Source organism: Sitophilus oryzae, unplaced genomic scaffold (genome assembly GCF_002938485.1).
Source record: "Sitophilus oryzae breed Bouriz unplaced genomic scaffold, Soryzae_2.0 scaffold_135_pilon_pilon, whole genome shotgun sequence".
In the NCBI taxonomy this organism is placed as follows: Eukaryota; Metazoa; Arthropoda; class Insecta; order Coleoptera; family Curculionidae; genus Sitophilus; species Sitophilus oryzae.
This window is the reverse complement of record NW_022146015.1, coordinates 130,579-151,355: the sequence shown is the minus strand read 5'-3', so window position 1 is coordinate 151,355 and position 20,777 is coordinate 130,579. Positions and strand designations below refer to the sequence as shown.

The following is a 20,777-nucleotide window of genomic DNA, read 5'->3' as shown; positions in this document are numbered from 1 at the left end:
GGAAAATTATTAAAGGTTATGTTATAATTCTAATTGAATTGTATTATTAAAAGTAGACCAAATACCAAGTAAAAAGTTAACCATAAATATACAAATGAGGGCCAAAGGAAACAAAAAATAAATAAAAGCTAGTTACATATGTGTGAAGAGCAATAATCTTCTCTAATTATTTCTTGCATCTTATTTTTATTTATAATTTATAAAAATATAAAAATTTAATAAAGTACGTATATACAAAAGAGAGCCAAAGGAGTCAACAAAAAATAAATAAAAGCTAGTTACATGTGTGTGAAGAGCAATAATCTTCTCTAATTATTTCTTTTATCTTATTTTTATTTATAATTTATAAAGATATAAAAATTTAATAAAGTCATTACGAACTAGTAGCAAATTACACAATGCAGAAATAGAGCATATTGTATAATAATAACTTTTGTAATTTGTTATTTTAAATGACGGTAATAAAGATTTTACGGTTTGTTTTAAAGTTAACAAACTGTTCGTTTTTACAATGTATATTAAATTTCAAATTGCCAAATAAAATACGAAATTCTGCTGTAACAGAAGTTTCAATTCGGGAAGTCTAACGATTACATGCACTAAAAAGTATCGTAATTTTAACTATACCGAGTTGGATTACTTCGTTGGATAAATTCTTTTTTAATAACGCCAACCATAATAAACCACAAGTTGTTCAAAAAATAAAAGTAAAAAATAATGAATTTTTTAATTATTTAAATATTTATACAGAGACACTAGAAAAATAAACTTTATTAATAATAACATGTATTACAGTTTCTCTTTATATAAAATATACGATTTCTTTTCGACAAATTATTCAATCTTTTTATTTTATAGTTATATTTATGAAAATTGATACATGAATACTTTTTGATACACACTGTGTAATTATATCTGCTAATGGTAAACTATTCTATTAGTTTTACGAAATACGAAATATTTATATTAAATTAAATTTTCTCGAATTCTTAAAGTTAGTTGAAATGGAGATTACATCAAGAATTAAATGTTTAAAATTATTTATATCATGTAAGTACTATTCCATTTTAAGTTACAAACTAATTTAGATTTTCTTTGATAAAATATATTATTCCGAAGAATATTTTTAGTAAAGTAAAAAATTTGGATACGAAAAAAAAATTGGATGGGAAAAGAAAACGTGTAAATTTGAGAAATAATATTAAAATATTTATTCTAATCCAATAAAAGGACCCAAACAACTTTGAAAAGAAAGCGAAATTGTTTTACGATAGAGCATCGATTTTATTGCTTTTTTTTAAGAATTTGTCTCTTAGCAGTATTTTAATTAAAGATAAATTTATATTGATGATATTATAAAATCTTGCAAAGCCAGTTAAACTTATATAAAGTAAATCTATCCAGTGGGAGGAGAAATAATAGTGACAGTTCTGGTATTTTAATTAATATATATTTTGTATTTCCTCTCTTTTTTTTTGTATAACAATTGTTGAAATCTTCTCCAACTCAAATGAAAATAACCGAATTATTTAACTTTTAAAATAAAAAAAATTGTAACATTTTGAGAACCGCAGGCGATAACCGGCTATTAAGGTTATATGGTTATATTATTATATTCAGCTTATTCGGCGGTCTGTGTTGCCAAAAGAACTATATGCAGAAACAAATCGCAAAACTCCACTGTATCCGAAGGGCTTTGCAAAGATACGTAATTAAAGTGGTGTTATCACACAAATAAGGAAATAAAAAACTTATAAAAAATGGTGGAAATAAAACAAGACAGCAAATATACTGATGACAGATCAAGATAACAATAGTGACAATTCTTTTTTTTTTCATTTTTAATTTTTTATCACAATACCACACATAACGAAAATACACATACAATTTACTTCAATGCACTGTTTGACTGTATGCTATTATAATACATACATACATACATACTGTCATTATTCGCTGACGAGTATTCGACACGCATCAAAAGATGGTCACGCAAGGCGTTTTCTTTCATGAGCTTTTTTGTGAATGAAAAGCCCGATACGTGATGTTATTTGCCTACCGCACTCCGGACATTCAAAAATCTCATTGCTTTGTTGCCACTTTACTTTGTGGTTGTCGCTGTTAACTGAGTTTACAATTCTTCTCCATCCATCCATTGAGTTCTATTGTGAACTGCTTCTTCCCAATGATTCTGCATGCTAATCACTTTTAAGTTTTCGTGGAAAATGTCCTTGTACCTTTTGAGTTGTCCACCCGGCCTCCTCTTACCGTCTACAAGCTCACCGTAAAGCAGAGATTTTGGTATGCGGTTTTCTTGCATTCTGCATACGTGACTAGCCCATATTAAGCGGGATTTTGTAACCATGACTTCAATACTCTCGCAGTTAGCTTTTTCAAGGACCGATACGTTTGAGACATGATAGAACCACCGGATTCTTAAGAGTTGTCTAAGGTGTCTCTGTTGCCACTTGTTTAAAGCGTTCATGTGTCGGCGGTACGGCCACCCAGGTTTCGCTCCCATATAACATGGTGGGCATTATAATTGCTCGGTACACTGTAAGTTTCGTTTTTGTACTCAAGTCATGATTATAGAAAACCCTGTCTTTTAATTTCCAGAATGCTCTTGAGGCGCTACTAATCCTGTGCTGAATTTCAGAGTCAATATTGGCCTTCTCCGAAATCAAACTGCCAAGGTAATTAAATTCCGCTACATATTCCAATAATTCTTCTCCGAAATAAATATATTCACTATATTCGCGTTGCAAAAGTCCTGAGGTACCTCTCCGCTTTCCCATATGACATCGAAGATAGCCTTAAGATGACCAATAAGTTCTTCACTTGCACACTTATAGATTTCCGCCGGGATCGCGGCACAGCCAGCTGATTTGTTGTTTTTAAGCTTATTATAATAACTACTTAAACAACAGTCTCCATTTCTAACATTATTTAGTAATTTACGATTATTATCATGAAGTTCCATCATATTACGTGAACCATTGAACTACTGATTTACAAAACACATTGACAATCGCTCACCATTAGAATACTTAAGACTGTTTTTTGTCTATTAAAACTACTTCATAATATGGCAATGTTAATTTATGTTTTCGGTAATGTTGGGTTGGTTTGTATTTGTTTACAGGTACGGACAAAAAAGTTATTACTCTTCAAACTAGTTAGTAAAATATGTAGCCGGCGCCATCTACAAGTAATAACCAGATTAACATCAAAATCAAATTTATCATGTCAAAAAAAAATCTTCCAGACACCAATTTTCATCAAAATACTGACGTTACTTCAGAAATTATTTGAAAAAAATCGAAATAAAAATAAAACTTCTACACCCTGTATCTCCAAAACTAAGCATTTTAGGACATACATTTATACGGACTTTTCTATTAATTTTATTTGCAGAATATGCTGCCAAAGTTTCCGGAATACAGTTCGGACCACCCTGTATATTCATAATATAATAACACCTGATTCACATCTTTTTGTAAGTATATCAAAAAGGATTTTTATTAATTCGCATTATTATCATATCAAAATTTAATGCGTATAAAAACACAAAATAAATGTTGTTAGAAGGATCCATCCATAATGGACTTCGTGTATGATAACATTAGGGATTAAATATTTACTAAAATACCTATGTTCAAGAAAATATATATTGGAAACATAAACGTGGAGAAAACGAGTTCGAATACAACTGGCATATATTAGGTCGAAACAATTCCATCTTTCACCGGACACTTCCGGGTTGTTGTTCGGTAAATTTTATGCAAAGATCGCGTGCCAACTGCGGCTAAAGCTTCAAACAAACCTCTTCTACCGAATTCTAAGGTAATAACTTGGAAATAGTCGACGATTGCATAAAATAAATGACTTCGTTTAGTCGGTCGAATACGATGCCGGTCGCTTCAATATCATATATACAGCTTTTACACTTTAAATACTTTTCGACGGGTAATTTCTTTCTGATTTAGTTTAGCGGAATAATGGAACAGTGGGTGCAATGACATTTTTGTATGCAAAGTACCGTGCAGCATAAAAACCTTTGCATTGGTCTCAATACTGATGTGCGAATATTAGAAATTATATTGTTTCATGTGTCGATGTATCTATCTACTATTTTGCTAAATATTCCCCCATTTTTAGTTACTAATATTTCTAAGAACAACTTGATTATGCGATTTGTACGAGTTTATATCTAATAGTACGAGAGCTAGCAACGTCGGGAAAACAAGTATTTTAAGAAAACTGGGGTGGAACTCTGTAACTAAATAGCGATCGGTAGCGATAAAGAATACTGCCCTTGGCCGTACAAACTAAACGCCAAGCAACAGTATTCTTCATCGCTACCGATCGCTATTTCGTTTAGTTAATATATCGTTTACTATTTACGATCTCTCTGGAACAGCATGCGGTCCGTCTGGCTGCCGGTAAACGTTGCGTTCCCTACTGCGCATTGAAAGGAGATCCTATATTTTTATTAGTCCTTTAAATCCTAGTATTGAATATAAATAGACCGAGTCTCCATAGCTCAGCGCGTAGAGGTTTCGTCTATCAAGCGAGGTGTCAAAGTTCGAGACCGGGTCAGGACAAAAACTTTTTTATTTTATTTTCGTTTATATTCTGATTGTAAAGTATTAAATAATTCTGGTGATTAAAAAAAACAAATACTTAATACTTTACTATCACAATATAAACGAAAATGAAATAAAAAAGGTTTTGCCCTGACCCGGTCTCGAACTCTGAATCCTCGGTTCGTAGTTGGAAATTCTACACGCTACGCTATGGAGACTTATTCGATTTATATTCAATACTAGAATTTAACAGACTAAATAAAAAAGAGGATCTTCTTCCGATGCGCAGTAGTGAACGCAACCGGTGTCGGTAGGTAGATGGGCCGCATGCTGTTCAATAGCGCATAGTAAAAGATATATATCAAAGAGCCAGCTTTCTGAAAACACTTTTTCGAAAACGTTGTTAGCTCTTAGACTATAAGAAACGCAACGGAATTTTTTCGTCAAATTTAAAGTGGTATATTTTTTTTTATTTTAGCCCTATTTTCATGATTTTTTTCAACAAACTTTATAAATATATTAACTGTAATTCATAAACTCAGTTTATTATAAACTTTCAATTTTCCTGAAACATAATTTTTCGGTCAGAACCATGTTCCCTGAGCATTTTATTTTGTTTTCATATGAACAAATGCCTTGATTAATTTTTAAGATCGAACTGAACTGGCCACCAATATTTTGCAATTCCTACAATTCGACAAACTGTTAATACAATTACACTCTCGTCTCGAACACGGTCCCGTAATGCGTTGATTCTGATATATCAATCATCTATAGCTTTACCAGCTTTACGCTTATTTTGGCTAGTTTGTCTAAAACGTTCCACTACCTTTTTTATCATAGAGCGATGAGTGTATTAACCTAGCGACATATTCATAATTTCGCACATCTTCAATAAGAGCAACGGCTTTTGTACAATCTTCGGCACTAGGAACCATATTCAATTGTAGGTATAAAACATGTAATTGTCAATATGACATTACGACAGTAGTCACCTATGCTACTTCGTCATATAAAAAAAATATCATCAAAAAGTAATGATAATTAAAAAAATTGTAAATTGTTGGTAGCAAGTTCATTTACCAATACATTCCCGAAAAATTTGAGTATTTTTGTATACTAGGTTTAATTTTATTTGGGATATATTATTAATGTTGATGGAGACATTTTAAAATATTCAAAAAAATTGACCGGTTTCTGTCTTAATTCACTAAATGTTTTACATATTTATTTTCTTCTCCTCTTCTTGCATATAAATCATTAACCCAACATTTTCTTCTTTCATGAGTAGTTATTTTAACATTATGTCCCATAAAGCATCAAAGTAGTGGCGCTTGATTTGACAAACTCGACACACAGGACACCATGAACGCGCATCTAATGTAACCACTATAATAAAATAGTCGTACGAGTTAATTCCGTCAGAGCTCGCACGTATAAAAAAACGCACGGACCCGCGTCCAATGTATCCGCGGGCTTAGTGTAGTTTAGAGATTAGTTTATGGCAAATGTATTAATTAGTTTCAATCTTTTTAACATTTAAATCATGCAGATTTCTGTATTTTTTTACTATGAATTTTTACGTAAGTCTCCATTTTAGTATTTGTGCTAAGTAATATCAAAATTTTCGCTATAAAGCATATTACTGTGCTGTAGCAACCTAAGATGGTTTATGCTAGAAAATAAAGATTTTTTATAGGCTCAGTTCAAAATAAATAATTCATTTTTTGAAAAATCCTTAGATTTAATCAATGAAACAGTAATTTAAACAATAAAAAAATAATTTTCGTAACATGTCATTGCGTAGAATCTATACGGAAACTAGCTTATCACTGACTGGTCTTCTACCGAATTAAATGGTCGTAACTGCAACTATACGAGTATTTCATAAAATAAATGACTTTTTTTAGACCACCAAATACGATGCCATGCCGCCTTTTTCGATAGCATACACGATTTCTACATCAAACCGCTTTCGCCGGATAATTTGTTTTTGTTTTTGCTTTCGTTTTGTGGAACAATGGGACGGTGAGTGCAATGACATTTCTATATTCAAAGCCCCGTGCGACATTTGCATTGCAATCCGTTACTGATGTGTGAATAGCAGAAATTTTTGTTTAGGAAATGTGCGAAAGTAAAATAAGCATTTATATTTAGGACTAAAAAAACTGCCAGATATAATATGTATACTTTTTTAAATAACGCTAAATGGCTAAAACCTTTACCAATTTCAAATATTCACTAAAGATCAATATTTTATAGGATTGATATTCGTTGTTGAATATATGTTGAAATATATGTTGTTTTAATATACAGGTTAGCGTACTTACGTAGTATTGATGTATTCTTTTTTATAATACTCTGTATATGCAAGAGCGATCTCTCGTATATATTTGTAATGTGTATCATTAAACAGAGATCAGACGACTTGTGTACTTGTCAACTACAACAATATTAATGCGGATTCTAACGACCCGTGTACTTGGCAAGTACACCAATAATTGGCAAGTATACTATGTTCGTAAACATATTTTTTTGAAACAAGCTCGGCGCTCACGCCGCGGCTTCACGAATGACAAATAGTTGCACAAGGAAACCACTTACACAACATGGCAAATATATCCCAATAATAAATATTTGTCAAGTACACGAGCCGTCAGAGTTCGCCGTTAAACCGGACACAGACACAGACTCGTGTACTTGACAAACATTTGTTATTGGCATAAACATGCCATGTGAGAGTGGTTTACTTGTGCAATTATTTGTCACTTGTCGAGCCGCGTGAGCGCCAACCTTCTTACTGGCATACTTGCCAAGTGCGCAAATATTGGTGTATTGGCAAACATTTGTTATTGACATATACTTGCCATTTTGTGTAAATTGTTTACTTGTGCAATTATTTGTCACGTCGCGTCGCGTCGTGTGAGCGCCTACCACCATTCTTGTTTACAAAGATGGCATACTTGCCAAGTACGCAAATATTGGTGTATTTGCCAAATATAATGACAATAACAGTAAAAAAAGTAAAATTATTTCGCATTCGTTTAAGCGCATCGACAAGTATAGACTAGTTATATTTGGAAAGTGTACCGGAGTAACGAGGAAGAATAGTAAACTTCTAGGTAACTAATTTTTTTTCTTTATATATTTTTGGCCACTTTTTAGTAATATTTCTATTAATGATTTTTCCTATATTTTTCTATACTAGGCATATTACATTAGTTATTAATAAAATAGTAGATTGTTTTATTAGGAGTAAAAATTACAGTCTCGCCTGTACGTTTGACATACAGCCGAGGAACAAAAAGTTATTTTTACTCCGAATAGAACATTATATTTTTTTTCCAACGCCACAAATAATTTTTTAAACAATTTCAAACATTCCAAATAATATAAAAATATTTAAATGTTATACCTTGTATGTAATTATATACGAAAAACTATGGATACGGCTCTTTGAATTTGACACTTTATGTCAGTTTAATAGTACATTTTCGTATTTTTATGCAACTTTTATGCCTAGGCTTTAAATTACTTTTTTATATAGTCAATCATGTCGCAAAAATTATTACTTTTGTTACGTTTGAAAAAAAAATTATTGCATTATTATTAAGTCGAGTTAAGGATTCTAGGAGAGTTCTAGGATTTCACAACACCAATGTAAAACTAAACGGTTTGTGCGTAGTACTAAATACTACTTCCCTGGGATATCAATGGCTCTTCTACATTACTTGAGAACATTAAAACATACAAAATAATATTTTTCTATGTAACTTACACGTTTTTAAAAATAATTTGTGGTTTTTATAAATACTAACAAGTAATAGCAAATCAGTTACAAATGTATTATGAAAAACAGATTATTTTATGCATATTTCATCCATGATTTGATTTTACTTAATGTAAAAGTAAAATATAACACACCATTTTGATTATTATTTTATATATGTCGATAATATATTCATTGTTTAATATAAACACAGCACACACTATGAAATATAAATATAATTTTCATTATTGTATAAGTTTCAATACAAGTAATTTTTTCAAACTTACTCTGTGATGTGTAATCCAAATATAGAATGGTGACAAATATATGTAATTAATATATTATATAAATTTTATTTAGTCAGGTTTATAGGCTTTAGTGTCAATTTTGACATGATTAATGACGTGCATCGGAATATGTATTGCGATTACCGTATAGATGTATTTCAAACGTTAATTTTTCGTTCGAAAAATATTAGTTTGTATGTTTAATGTTCTAAAGCTTAAATTTAATAATGTGCGATGGAACATTATTTTAATATTCTTGAATACTGAAATAGTTTAATTTTTGCAAAACTTTTTGTTTAAACCGAATTTTGATAATGTTTTTTTGAGTGCTGGAATATTACTTTAATATTCTTAAATACTGAAAATTTAATTTAATTTGCAAAACTTCTTGTTTAAACTGAATTTTTCTGAAATGCCTAATTTATACCCCAAATAAAATAATTATAATAATCATCGGATTTATAACACTAAAAAATATATTTTAATTTTTTCAAAAACTTTTCTTCTTGCGTTTTAGAATTTATAATTTTAGTTTTTTTTATTGTACAGGCTGTTGGTTTTTTTACATATTTTCTTGAGTGAAAATTATTATATTTAGAATAAAATATTGTTGATATTGTTAATATTGTCTAGACTTACAGCAATTAAACTGGAGGACAAACTTCCTTTTTCTTTAGATCCGAAGTGTTCAATAACTTGCCAATTACTTTTCTTGGTATGTTCTCCTCCAACGCTACCGGGAAACGGACTGGTGTTAGCGGTGGAAGATGGAGTTGAGAGAGGTGTCGTAGTCCCTGTACCTAAAAAAATAATAATTTTTTTAAGTTGGTATATTTTAGGAATCAGTAATATATGTAAAGATTTGAATAAGTATACAAATACCTAATAATATAATTATTTATTATGAAAAATAACTACTGGAGATATAATTTTGGTGGAATTGCTATTTTCTCTATAATCTGTATGTGTTAACTTATTAAAGTTATTATTAAAATATCTCTTATTAGGAAGAGTAAGATAATAGTTAAACAGATACTCATAGAGAAAATATCAGTTATAACTAATAACTAAAATAATACTAGTACTCATATTAATAATAATATTAGTGTCATATGTCGTAGCATTGGTGCAATATGTCTATATTTGATATTAATTAAACTTTTGGTTACGTAATCGAAGGCGCAATTTTTAAATTCATTGTTGCCAACCATTGACATATTCGGCGCCGTGCCGACTATTTGGAATTTAAATTTCGCGCTGCAACTTTATTAGAATATTTGGAACGGGAAAGCGGTAGTAATGACCGTTTATATCCCTAAAGTGCTGTTAAGAAGGTGAGTTTTGTTAATATAAATAATAACTGTTTATATATTTATAATTAATTTATTTTTCTTTCCTAAAATATTTTGATTAAAAGAAAATATATAAAAGTGAGCAACGCTGTGCCGGTCAAGCTTACAGCGCTTTCATATGGAGCGGACCGTCCGTCGTGATTTTTCAAAATAGCCGTCGGACGAAATCAGCTGGACGGAATATACGCGCCCATGTAAAATGGTTCATATAAGGTACTTGCTCGAAGTCGTGGACGGTCCGTCGCGGACAGTCCGCTCCATCTGAAAGCGCTGTTACTTACCTGACCAAAAGTTTATTTGGTATGAACTGTATTATAGTTTGTTTATATGTTGATTATATTATTACTGTTTTTTTTTCAAAATCTATTTATCTAATATTAGAAACTAGATAATAAAAGTAGTACTTGACTTTAGTATTATAATAACATTGAAATATAACGGGGAACTTTGTAGTAGTAAACTAAAATATCACAAACTATATAACTTATTAATATACATATATTTCCAGAGATAAATTTTTAAATAATTTTCTCTATCATGTACCCTGGTATACTTATAAGAACAAGTGATTGATGTGTTCTGGTCTATGTATTTTTATATTAACTTTTTAAATTAGACTAACTTTTTCATGGTTTTGTGTATTTTGGATTATTATCAGAATAATTTGGTGTTACAATAAAATCTTTTGGCGGAAATATGTTTATATATTTTAAAATCTGTAAAGACTTGCGTTTTATTCAGGGATATAGATAAATAAAGCCAAGGCTTTTTCTAGTATTCGCTTCACGAAATTTTTACGGAGTTACGGCTTTTTCCTGTATTTTAACAGCTCGCATCTCAAAGGAAGTGTTACGTATTACTGAACTATGGCTTTAAAGTTTGCTTGAAAGCAAATTCTCCGTCTGTGTGTATATTCATAAATATTTTTTATTTCTATGTATGAACCAAATAGTGTAAAAATAAATGCAATAGATGAAATGATGTATGTTAAAAAGAACGTATTTTTTGTACAATTTTTAAAACTATTTATGCATTGTTTGTGATGCGCCCCTATTTTGATCATTTTATGAGTTAAAATATGTGTAAATTAAAACAAGAAAGGCAGTAAAACCTCTATTTTCGGACACCTTCATATAAGGGACACCTATAGTATTGGACAATTTTATTTTCACTAAATTTTACAATTCGATTTTCTTAATATGTATACCTCTGAATAACGGCCCCTGCGTATAATGGACATGGACGGTCTGGTGTCGGCAAAACGGAAAAAATTAATGTAAATTTACCTCTCACTGTCGGACAGACTGGACTACACACACCTATCATTGTCGCCAAAATGTTTAGATATTTACGATGTACATAATTACCTGCCCGGGTAAATATAATACAATTTTTAACAAAAAGGCATAACTCTCTCTTTCATTGAAAAAAGGTGCATTTTCTTTTAAACCAAACAAGAAATGCAAAATATGCTACTTGCATTTTTACCATGCCTTAATTATGATAGAAGATGAAAAGCGAAAAGTAAAAACTAACTGTTTCACTAATTTGTAGAAAATAAAGAAAAATACATAAAATTTAATTAAATTAAATTAAATTTGCAAATTATTTATATAGCATTATCTAACTACAATCATTGCTAATGCATTGAATATATTAAAATAGCTAATTTATTTGATTTTAGCATTGTATATAAATAAATAATTTTTTAATCATGCGAATAACAAAATACATAATTAATATAATGTATTTATTATTCATTGCATATATTTAATCAATACCGGTTTAATTATTTATTAAAATATTTAATGTGCCATAATCCAACAAACATTTTAATTAATATTATCTCACGTTATAGTCAGTACAATCTTTCATTTTTCACTAAATTTTATCCGTATTAATTCAATTTCTTAACAATTTAATAAATCCTGTACAAAGGAGTTTAGGGGAAGAAAAGTTAATTTTACGTTACCGTAATCACCTTACGCTTAATATTAACCTTGTGTTACAATATCAGTTACATACTTTTGCTGTACTTTACCATTTATTTATATTTTTGTTATTATAATTTAGTTCAATCTAAGTATTGTTACATATCTTTAAATAAAACATTTTTGTTTGTAATCAGCACTTCAGATTTATTACCTAGCATAATATACAATTTGTGTAACATAATTAGTTATAAATTCAAATATAAAAAAATATGTTTATATAAATTAAATGTTCCGTCGGTGATTTAGATTACAATAGAGAGAGCGAATCTATATAAATTTAACAATACAATAGACAATCTAAATCACAATCACAAACTAGTGGTGTAGCCGGCTCTAACGTAAACAGAGAATTAATTTATAAAAGATTGAATAACGCACATACATATTTCCAATTTGACTAGATAATTTGTACTGATAATTTATATCCTGCAATGAGAGACAAACAATTGGATTTAACCGTGTTATTTTAAATAAAATAAGTGACATAAAATTTAAAATTGATTAAAATGAAACTTAAAGCCAAAAACTTAAATAACTAACTTAAATAAACTTAAATATTCACACAAGTTATGTCTGATAAAATAAATAACCAGAAATCTGGTTACTTAAAATTAAATAAAAATATTCCGTGTGCAAATGAATTAACTATAAATGTATGTATCATACATGATTATGTTAAAAGCTATAAATTTTTATGTTCTTTTCCATTTTAAGATGGCAAAGACACACTAACATTTAAACGAATTGATATTTAGTGATACAACATATTTTTTTGATCGAGTTTACTTAAATATTTCTTTATGGTAATGTATGGTAATTATTTTATGTTTTGAAAATAAAGAAGAAAAAAAAAATAAATTAATTTTGAAGAAATGTGAACTCGCCATAAAGGTATAGGCAATATTCATAATTATTATTATTTTATCTATATAGAATCTTGTCGAATATATATCAACATAAAACGAAATGTAATTAAAGAAATATCATTGTAACAACAGACACTTTAGAAACGTCTACGTTTACTTATTTCAGTGAAATTTATGAAAAAAGTCCTTTGTCTTTGTAAACCGACACGTCGCGTCGTAGAAGTACCTCGAGACAACCAAGATGACAACCAAAAGTCGCCAAAAAAATCCCTCCACTCCCTTCTCCGCAATTTCACGAGTAGTTTCAAGAAGTTTTAAAAGAAATGAAAATAAGCCGAGACAATCGGAGACAAGCCGAGACAAGACAAAGTTAGACGAGAAAGACGGAATAACCGTCTTTGCTATTCTACCTTGACATACTTCAAGATGTTTCGGTTAGGTTAGGAAAAAAATTGTGTTTGTAAATTGGTTAGGAAATGTCCTGAATTTATTCTATGTTTCCATATAAATGTAATATGTTTCCATATAAATGTAATAAATTTATATGGAAACATACAATAAAATACAAGCGTGCAATAAATTAAAAGTTGTTTATTATTATTATTTCCAAGAAATGTATCGTATGAAATTCTTCTTTTTTTATACTTCGCAAAATACGAGACGAAATTTCCATAAAGCTATCGAGCCAAAGACATTTTATTCCGACTAAATTGGAAACAAATACCATAAATTCTTTGTTCCTTTTTTACGTGTGAAGGAACATTTACATTTTTCTTTGGGTATCTGTAATAACAAGATATTGGGAAGTTTCCAAAAATACGACAAAAAATTTGAAAAATGATATAAGACACAAACGTTTTTCTCATATTTTTCGTTATTCGACGATACAAAAGAAGCTGGAAAAGCTCTCAAAATAGACATGACATTGTTTTATTGTTTTTATTTGAATATTTGGCATTCTTTAGAAACCTATAAATATCACTTTTGAGTTTTTAAATATTTTATAAATACGGTAAATTTTATTTCTGTAATAAGTAAGTAAATTGACTTTATCCCCATTCAAACCATGAAAAACATACCATACGAAACTACGACTTATTATGTATTAAAACACATAAACTAGATTGCATACACCGTAACATCATTTTTGTTAGATATTTGAAAAGTTATTTAATTATTTTTTTAGTGAAATTAGTATGTGGTAATGCAAAGAAATTTATCTTTAAAATTATAAAATGGCAAATATTTCATTAGGTTTGTACAAGTGAACATAAAATCGCATCAAGGTCGTTCTACAAAGTCTTCTGCAGTTATTGTGAACATAAATCTTCTGCCAATGTAGAAACTGCATTTATTTTATTATTATCAGCCCGTAATTTTAACCTACATTGTCATGTTAAGGAAAAACCCGTTAACTGCAATTGAGATACAAATATGTCATTAAAAAGATAAAAGAATTTTCTAACTAAATGAGAAGAACAAAAAATGTTTTCTGCTTCATTTTCGGAATTAAAATTAAATATAGTTTCACTTTAATTATAAATCTGGCAATTATATTATATCAAAGTGGTCCATTTAGAAATATAAACCTGCAAGACCTTAACTTGTTCAACTCATCAGATAAGGATTTTTTCTTTAACCCGGCAGTATTTGATGTAGAGTTTTCTCGTGATGGCATTAGACTATTATTATTACTTTAAAAACTCATACGGAATAAGATCGGTCACCAAAAAATGATTAACCAAAATTACACTAATTTATTAGTTTAAACAGATACAGTTGATTACGCTCACGTGATTACGCTTGACCGGCACAGCGTTGCCCACTTTTACATATTTTCTTTTAATCAAAATATTTTAGGAAACAAAAATAAATTTATTATAAATATATAAACAATTATTAGCTACATCAACAAAACTCACCTTCTTAACAGCACTTAAGGGACATAAAGGGCCATTACTACCGCTTTCCCGTCCAAAATATTCTAATGAAGTTGCGATGAGTTTTTTACGGCTATTAAGATATCTTGTACACTTCGCACTAAAAGAGGTTCTAAAATGAACAATGTTCGACTGCAAGGTCAGCTAGTCAACATTTTTAAGCTTAAACTATTACAACACTATTTATTTAAACTAAAAACTCATAATAAAAAAATAAAGTGTTAAAACGCATGACAATGTCAGGAAATAAATAAATAAATGACATTGACATGACATTTTTTTACATCAGACCTGCCACCTGAATCCCAGCGGGAAATTTAAATTCCACATAGTCAGCACGGCGCGGAATATGTCCATCGTTGGCAACAATTAATATACATATGATAAAGTGTACATTTGTTATCAGTTTCATCATACTCCATAACTCGAGTTTTAGAGAAAAATCTTTAGGTGACAGATAGACGTTTTTAAAAATGGAAATCTACTGCAATATTAATTATGTAATTATGTATAAATGCAAATAAATGTCATTTTTTAATATAATTTGATAATATATCGTTTATACTATTTGTTTAATAATATCAAAAGAAACATTCTGATTAAAATTGAATATCATATCAACACAACACACCGTACCTTGTAGTTCGAGCTTTAAACATCTTTTATGACAACTTTGTAACTTTAAAAGCTATTATTTACAACCATTTTAATTACACTTTATCTGGCGATACTTAGTAGCTACAAAAGCAAATTTAATGTAGTAAACGTTTGTTTTCCGCCCTAAATTATATCATAAAATCGCCGTTCATATCTTAATAGGGTTGTTTTGCTATATATTTACGGCCTATCATTAACGCTGTGTATAGACAGTATTGTTTTACTTTGTATGAAATTTAAGGAAAATGGATTATAATTTGTTACGACGATAAAACTGGTATTCGAATTACTGTAATTTAGTTATAATTTGATAATAAATAATCTTTACAGGTTATCAAGTACAGCAGTATCGTAAAAAGTAGTACACATTTCTTAATTAATGTATACAAAGAAAAGACTATATTTTTTTTAGCTTTGCTGATGTCCTTATTTAAACTAAAGTAAATATTTTAAAATTGTAATAAAAACATGGTCGATATTTAAAGTATGTTATTCATATTTATTATATTTATATATACAGGCTCTACACTTTTCGGAGAATAGAACGACACACTAACTTTGTCGCGTTTCGGGTTATCCAGTTGTCTTGACCTATTTCGGTTTGTTTCGACCTACTTCCATTTCTTAAAAGCGCCTCAAAACTACTAGTGAAATTGCGGAGAAAAACGTGGGGGGATTTTTTTGGCGTTTCCTGTTGTCTCGTTCAATTTTGTTTCTTTTCGAGCTGTTTCCAAAACGTGGCGGTATCTATACCCGAGGCAAAGGATTTCTTTTTCGTAAATCTCAGCGAAATAAGTAAACCTAGACATTAACCCCTATAACTTTTTTATTTTTTGAGATAAAAAAACGAGATTTTGTATGTTAGTATATGACATAAATTGGGATTGATTTACGTATTCAATTGTTTTTGGTCACTTCCTGTTTCACCGGAAATGACTACTACTTTTGATTTTTAAATGGCACCCCCGGTATATTTTTATTTTATTTGATAGAAAATGATATTCTGAATAGAATGACGTGTCATATGTCAACTTTTGACATTCTCCCTTAATAAAAAATCGTATTTTAAATCTCAATCTAGAGTGCCATGGCTATGTTAAAAAGACTAATTCTTAATCAAGGAGCATTGGAAAAATAGATTTGATCGTCTAATGATTTTAGTGTCTTGTCCTGGCCGGTTAAAAAAAGCCCAAATCGTATTTTTAATCATATCTCATTTTTTTTAAAATGGAACGAGGGTGGCTCATTAGCATACTTGGAAAAAGCATTTTTACGAATAATTTGACACCACACACTTGGTATTTCAAGTCAAATTTTCATTACGAACGAAAGTTATAATTTCAAATAAAGCATATGCGAAAATATCAAAAGTTGACATATAATATGTCATTCTGTTCAAAGTGTTATTTTCTATCGAATAAAGTAAAAAAATACCGAGGGTACCATTTAAAAATCAAAAGTTGTAGTCATTTCCGGTGAAACATAAAGCGACCAAAAATAACTGAATACGTCAATTAGTCCCAATTTATGTCATAGACTAACATACTAAATCTCGTTTTTTATCTGAAAAAATAAAAAAGTTATAGGGGGTGAGCCACTTTTGAGACCCACCCTGTATATTCCACAAGATTAATATTTGAACACGCGTTTATAATATGTAGACTAGATATTTAAGAACAAAACTTTTCACTTAATCTGCGGGAATAAAATTATACAACAATATTTTTATTATTTAATTTTATTATAAAAGAGAATTAGCATCTAAAAGTTATGTTGGTTTACGCGGCCTTAATTGATTAATGTAACAGTAGTATTGCTTGATGGGCAACATCATCATTATATCGAGTTGATTGGGAAAATTATGGGTTGACCTGGGGGATGTCAATAAAACTATGGCCCATAGACATTTTTAAAAAGCAAAGTTCTCTTATTGTTTTAAGAGAAAGCTGTAAAAATACTTTTGTATATAATAATAACATAGTTTGATATAAATCCATTCAAAAATAAGAAATAATTAGATGACTTTTAAATAGTTTAACACCGTGCATCATAAAACAGCCTTGAAAAGCTTACCTGTGTCATTTGATGAATCTGATAATTTTGGATGTTGTTTTAAGCTAGTCCATCGCCTGCCAATGCCCCGTTTTAAAGTTGAATTATCCTTAAAAAGAAGATTTTTTTTTTAAGTTGTTTCTTGGGTCTGGTGGCTATGGTTAGATTAAAACAATAATTTTTCGACGACGTTTCGCATTTATTGTGTCATGCTTCTTCAATGCGAAACGTCCTCGAATAACTATTGTTTTAATCTAACCATAGCCACCAGACCCAAGAAACAACTTAAAAAAAATAATAAGGTTAATAATAATTACATTATTACTTTTTTTAATTACTTAATAATAATTACACTTAAAATATATAGACTTTCTGTTTTCGGACGGTTCAGACTCGGTATAAACCCAAAACATCAACTACTTCAAATATATATTGTTGAAGTAGTTGAAGAACTGACCTTATTTATTTCGATCTTACCTTCTTGAAAAATATTGCTGTCAAACCTATAAGATCTTAAGTAAAATTTTTCTAGAATATCGCGCATCTATTAAAGAACTTTTTTTATATATATTCCCATGAATTCTTTTTGTACTTTTTTCAAGAACACCCATTACCTAAAGTAGCTGTTTATGTTAATAATATTTTATATTATTTTTTACTTAGGCCAGTATTACACTATCAAATTTCTTTGTAAGATCTTTGATAAAAAATATTTGATGAAAAATTTTACATTGTTATATATATTTTATAAAATCACACATATTGCACTGTCAAATTGTTATAAAATAAAAACTTTGACAAAGAAATTTGATAGTGTAATACTGACCTTAAGCCATATTCCAATATAACCTCTCCACTTGAAACTCGGAAAATATTTTGGAATTTGTTGTTTTGGTTTGGTATCTTCATATATGTTGGTATTTTCTTAGAAAGAGCAAAAATAAATAAAGTTGCAGCTAATTAACCAAATGCGTACCGCCAGAATTAATTTTGTACCTAAACTTATCATATAAAGCAGTTTAAGGTTTTTAATAAAAGAGGCGTATATATTTTCAACATCATAATATATTCCGCAAGGCGGTGCATTTATATTTTTACCGCCTAAATATAAATACTGCGAAAATGTTGTTATGAAAAATTATACAAAAATATGTGTGTGTCTATTAAATTCTTACATTTAAATTAAAACTTTAACAGATCCTGTCCTAATTAAAAAATGTATTTTATTATATTTATATTAATTAATACAACAAAAACACTTCTTGGGGTTAGCGGTCTGGAAGGCAAAAATTAAACAATTTTTACCTTCATACGCCTAGCTTTCGGAAATTTTATTTCGTTTTTCAAGGCTACCACTTATTAGAATAATCAAGTGGATATATATATAGTATAATATTATATAAACTTACGTGTAAATAGTTTAACTTTCAAAAATATTAAAAAACTTCCTAAACATTCACAATTATAGAATTTCTAAAAAGGTTTTGACATAGGTAGGTAAAATTTAATTAATAATAAATTACATGTAAAAAATGTATCTATAAGTTAAATCACAAGTTACACATAAAAATAATAAATGAAAAGCAGTAATTTTTAAATATTATTTTTATTTTTCATAAAAAAAAAGTAAGAAATATATACCGGGTGCGTCTCAAAACTGGTTCAGCCCGATATTTTTTTTTATTTTTTCAGATAAAAAAACGAGATTTGGTATGTTAGTATATGACATAAATTAGGATTCATTGATGTATTCAGTTGTTTTCGGTCACTTCCTAAGTAAGATTAAAGTCCAGTAAATCTTAATCAAATTTACATTTATTTTAATCGTTGAAACTAAAAATGTAATATACAGGGTGTTCCATTTAAAAAATAGAAATTTGATAGTTTTGGGACGCTCTGTACCTTTTGCAAATAATTTTAAATTGTAGCTCTAATAGTCCTAGGCCGAACATAAAACGTACAATTTGTAAAAATCTAATCGTTTGGCTACAATAGTCCGTGTTGGATGAGGTGAATAACCCTGCAAATGCATTACCTAAACTACGCAAGTTATTTGTAAATGTTATATAACAGATGCTTAAATGTTATATAACAAATGCTTAAATTTGTTACAACTGTTGCTATTAGTTCATGGCATAGTACGATAAAATGTATAGTTTTTTTTATAAAATAGTCAAATTTCGAAGCTAAAGAATATTTAGGTAACCCGATATTCAGACCAGATATATTCAGATTCAGGGCCCACGTAACTCAATAAATATCAGCAAAGACTCGGAAGACATAGAAATAAGCTATACATATAAGTCAAAATAAAAACAAATATTAAAAATTGCCAAAAATAAATCACATAATATATCATTACAAATAGCACTCAACTAGAAAGATTTACGTTGAGCCAAATCGCTCCAAAATTAATATTAAAGCAAAGTTGAAATCCAGCTCAAAATTACTGTGAAATATAAGACCCGCTTTCAAAAAGTTATTCTACTTCTTTAAATTAAATTCTAGATTGATAAGCGGAAGTATGGTTTTAATTTTTGTTCAAATTTATTCCATGATAAAATGGTATCAGTCTGTTAGGGGGAATATTTTATAAATTTAAATAGATAATACTCTAAAATCATACATTTTTAAATTAAATATTGCATTTCTCTGTTAAAGTAAAAATATTAATGTTTATGCTTACGATTAAAACTCCGTTTTCAAGTTTAAATATGATACGTTTGTAAATGTAACATATTTTATAATAAATATAGATATATATTTTGGTAAAATTATATCACTAAAATATGTAGATAGAACTCCATGTTTTTGTCCATTTATTGAAAAGTAAATTTAAAACAGAAAATAACGTTTATAATTTAATACTTTATATTCTACACAAAAACATTGAAATATAATAAAATAAAATCTTTAATTGACTGAACTAATTCACAAAATGTTTTAGTTTAATCTTAGTGAAATTTTACTGGAAATACTTATTTGAAATAGTCATTCAGGCAATGAGTGAGTTAATTCCCCTTTCGGAACTTAAATTAGTTCTCCAATAAGTGGGATAGAAAATTTTAAAATTCGACTAAATGTAGCTGTAAAGGATAACGAATGAAATGGGGAATATTTTGCTTTCATTATAAAATTATCGAACTGATCGAGCATACTAAATCAAAATGGTAAAGCTAACACTATTATTTCTTTTAGTTTTGTTAATGTATTTATCCTTACAATTGCATTGAAAATTTAAAAAAATGATTGTTTCATATACAGAGTGTCCCAA

At 29.0% G+C, this 20,777-nt stretch overlaps 1 protein-coding gene across 1 annotated transcript in view; it reads right to left on the bottom strand.

Moving 5' to 3' along the window:
- Nucleotides 1–20,777, bottom strand: part of LOC115875274 (adenylate cyclase type 5-like) — a gene marked incomplete at its 3' end in the record, with an annotated part of 132,734 nt that overhangs the window by 40,370 nt on the left and 71,587 nt on the right. Inside the window, exons 3-4 of the mRNA XM_030890694.1 lie at nt 17,525–17,612; nt 9,282–9,442 (exon numbers count right to left, since the gene is read on the bottom strand). Coding sequence (XP_030746554.1) covers nt 9,282–9,442; nt 17,525–17,612 — 249 coding nt within the window. The remainder of the gene's footprint in view (nt 1–9,281; nt 9,443–17,524; nt 17,613–20,777) is intronic.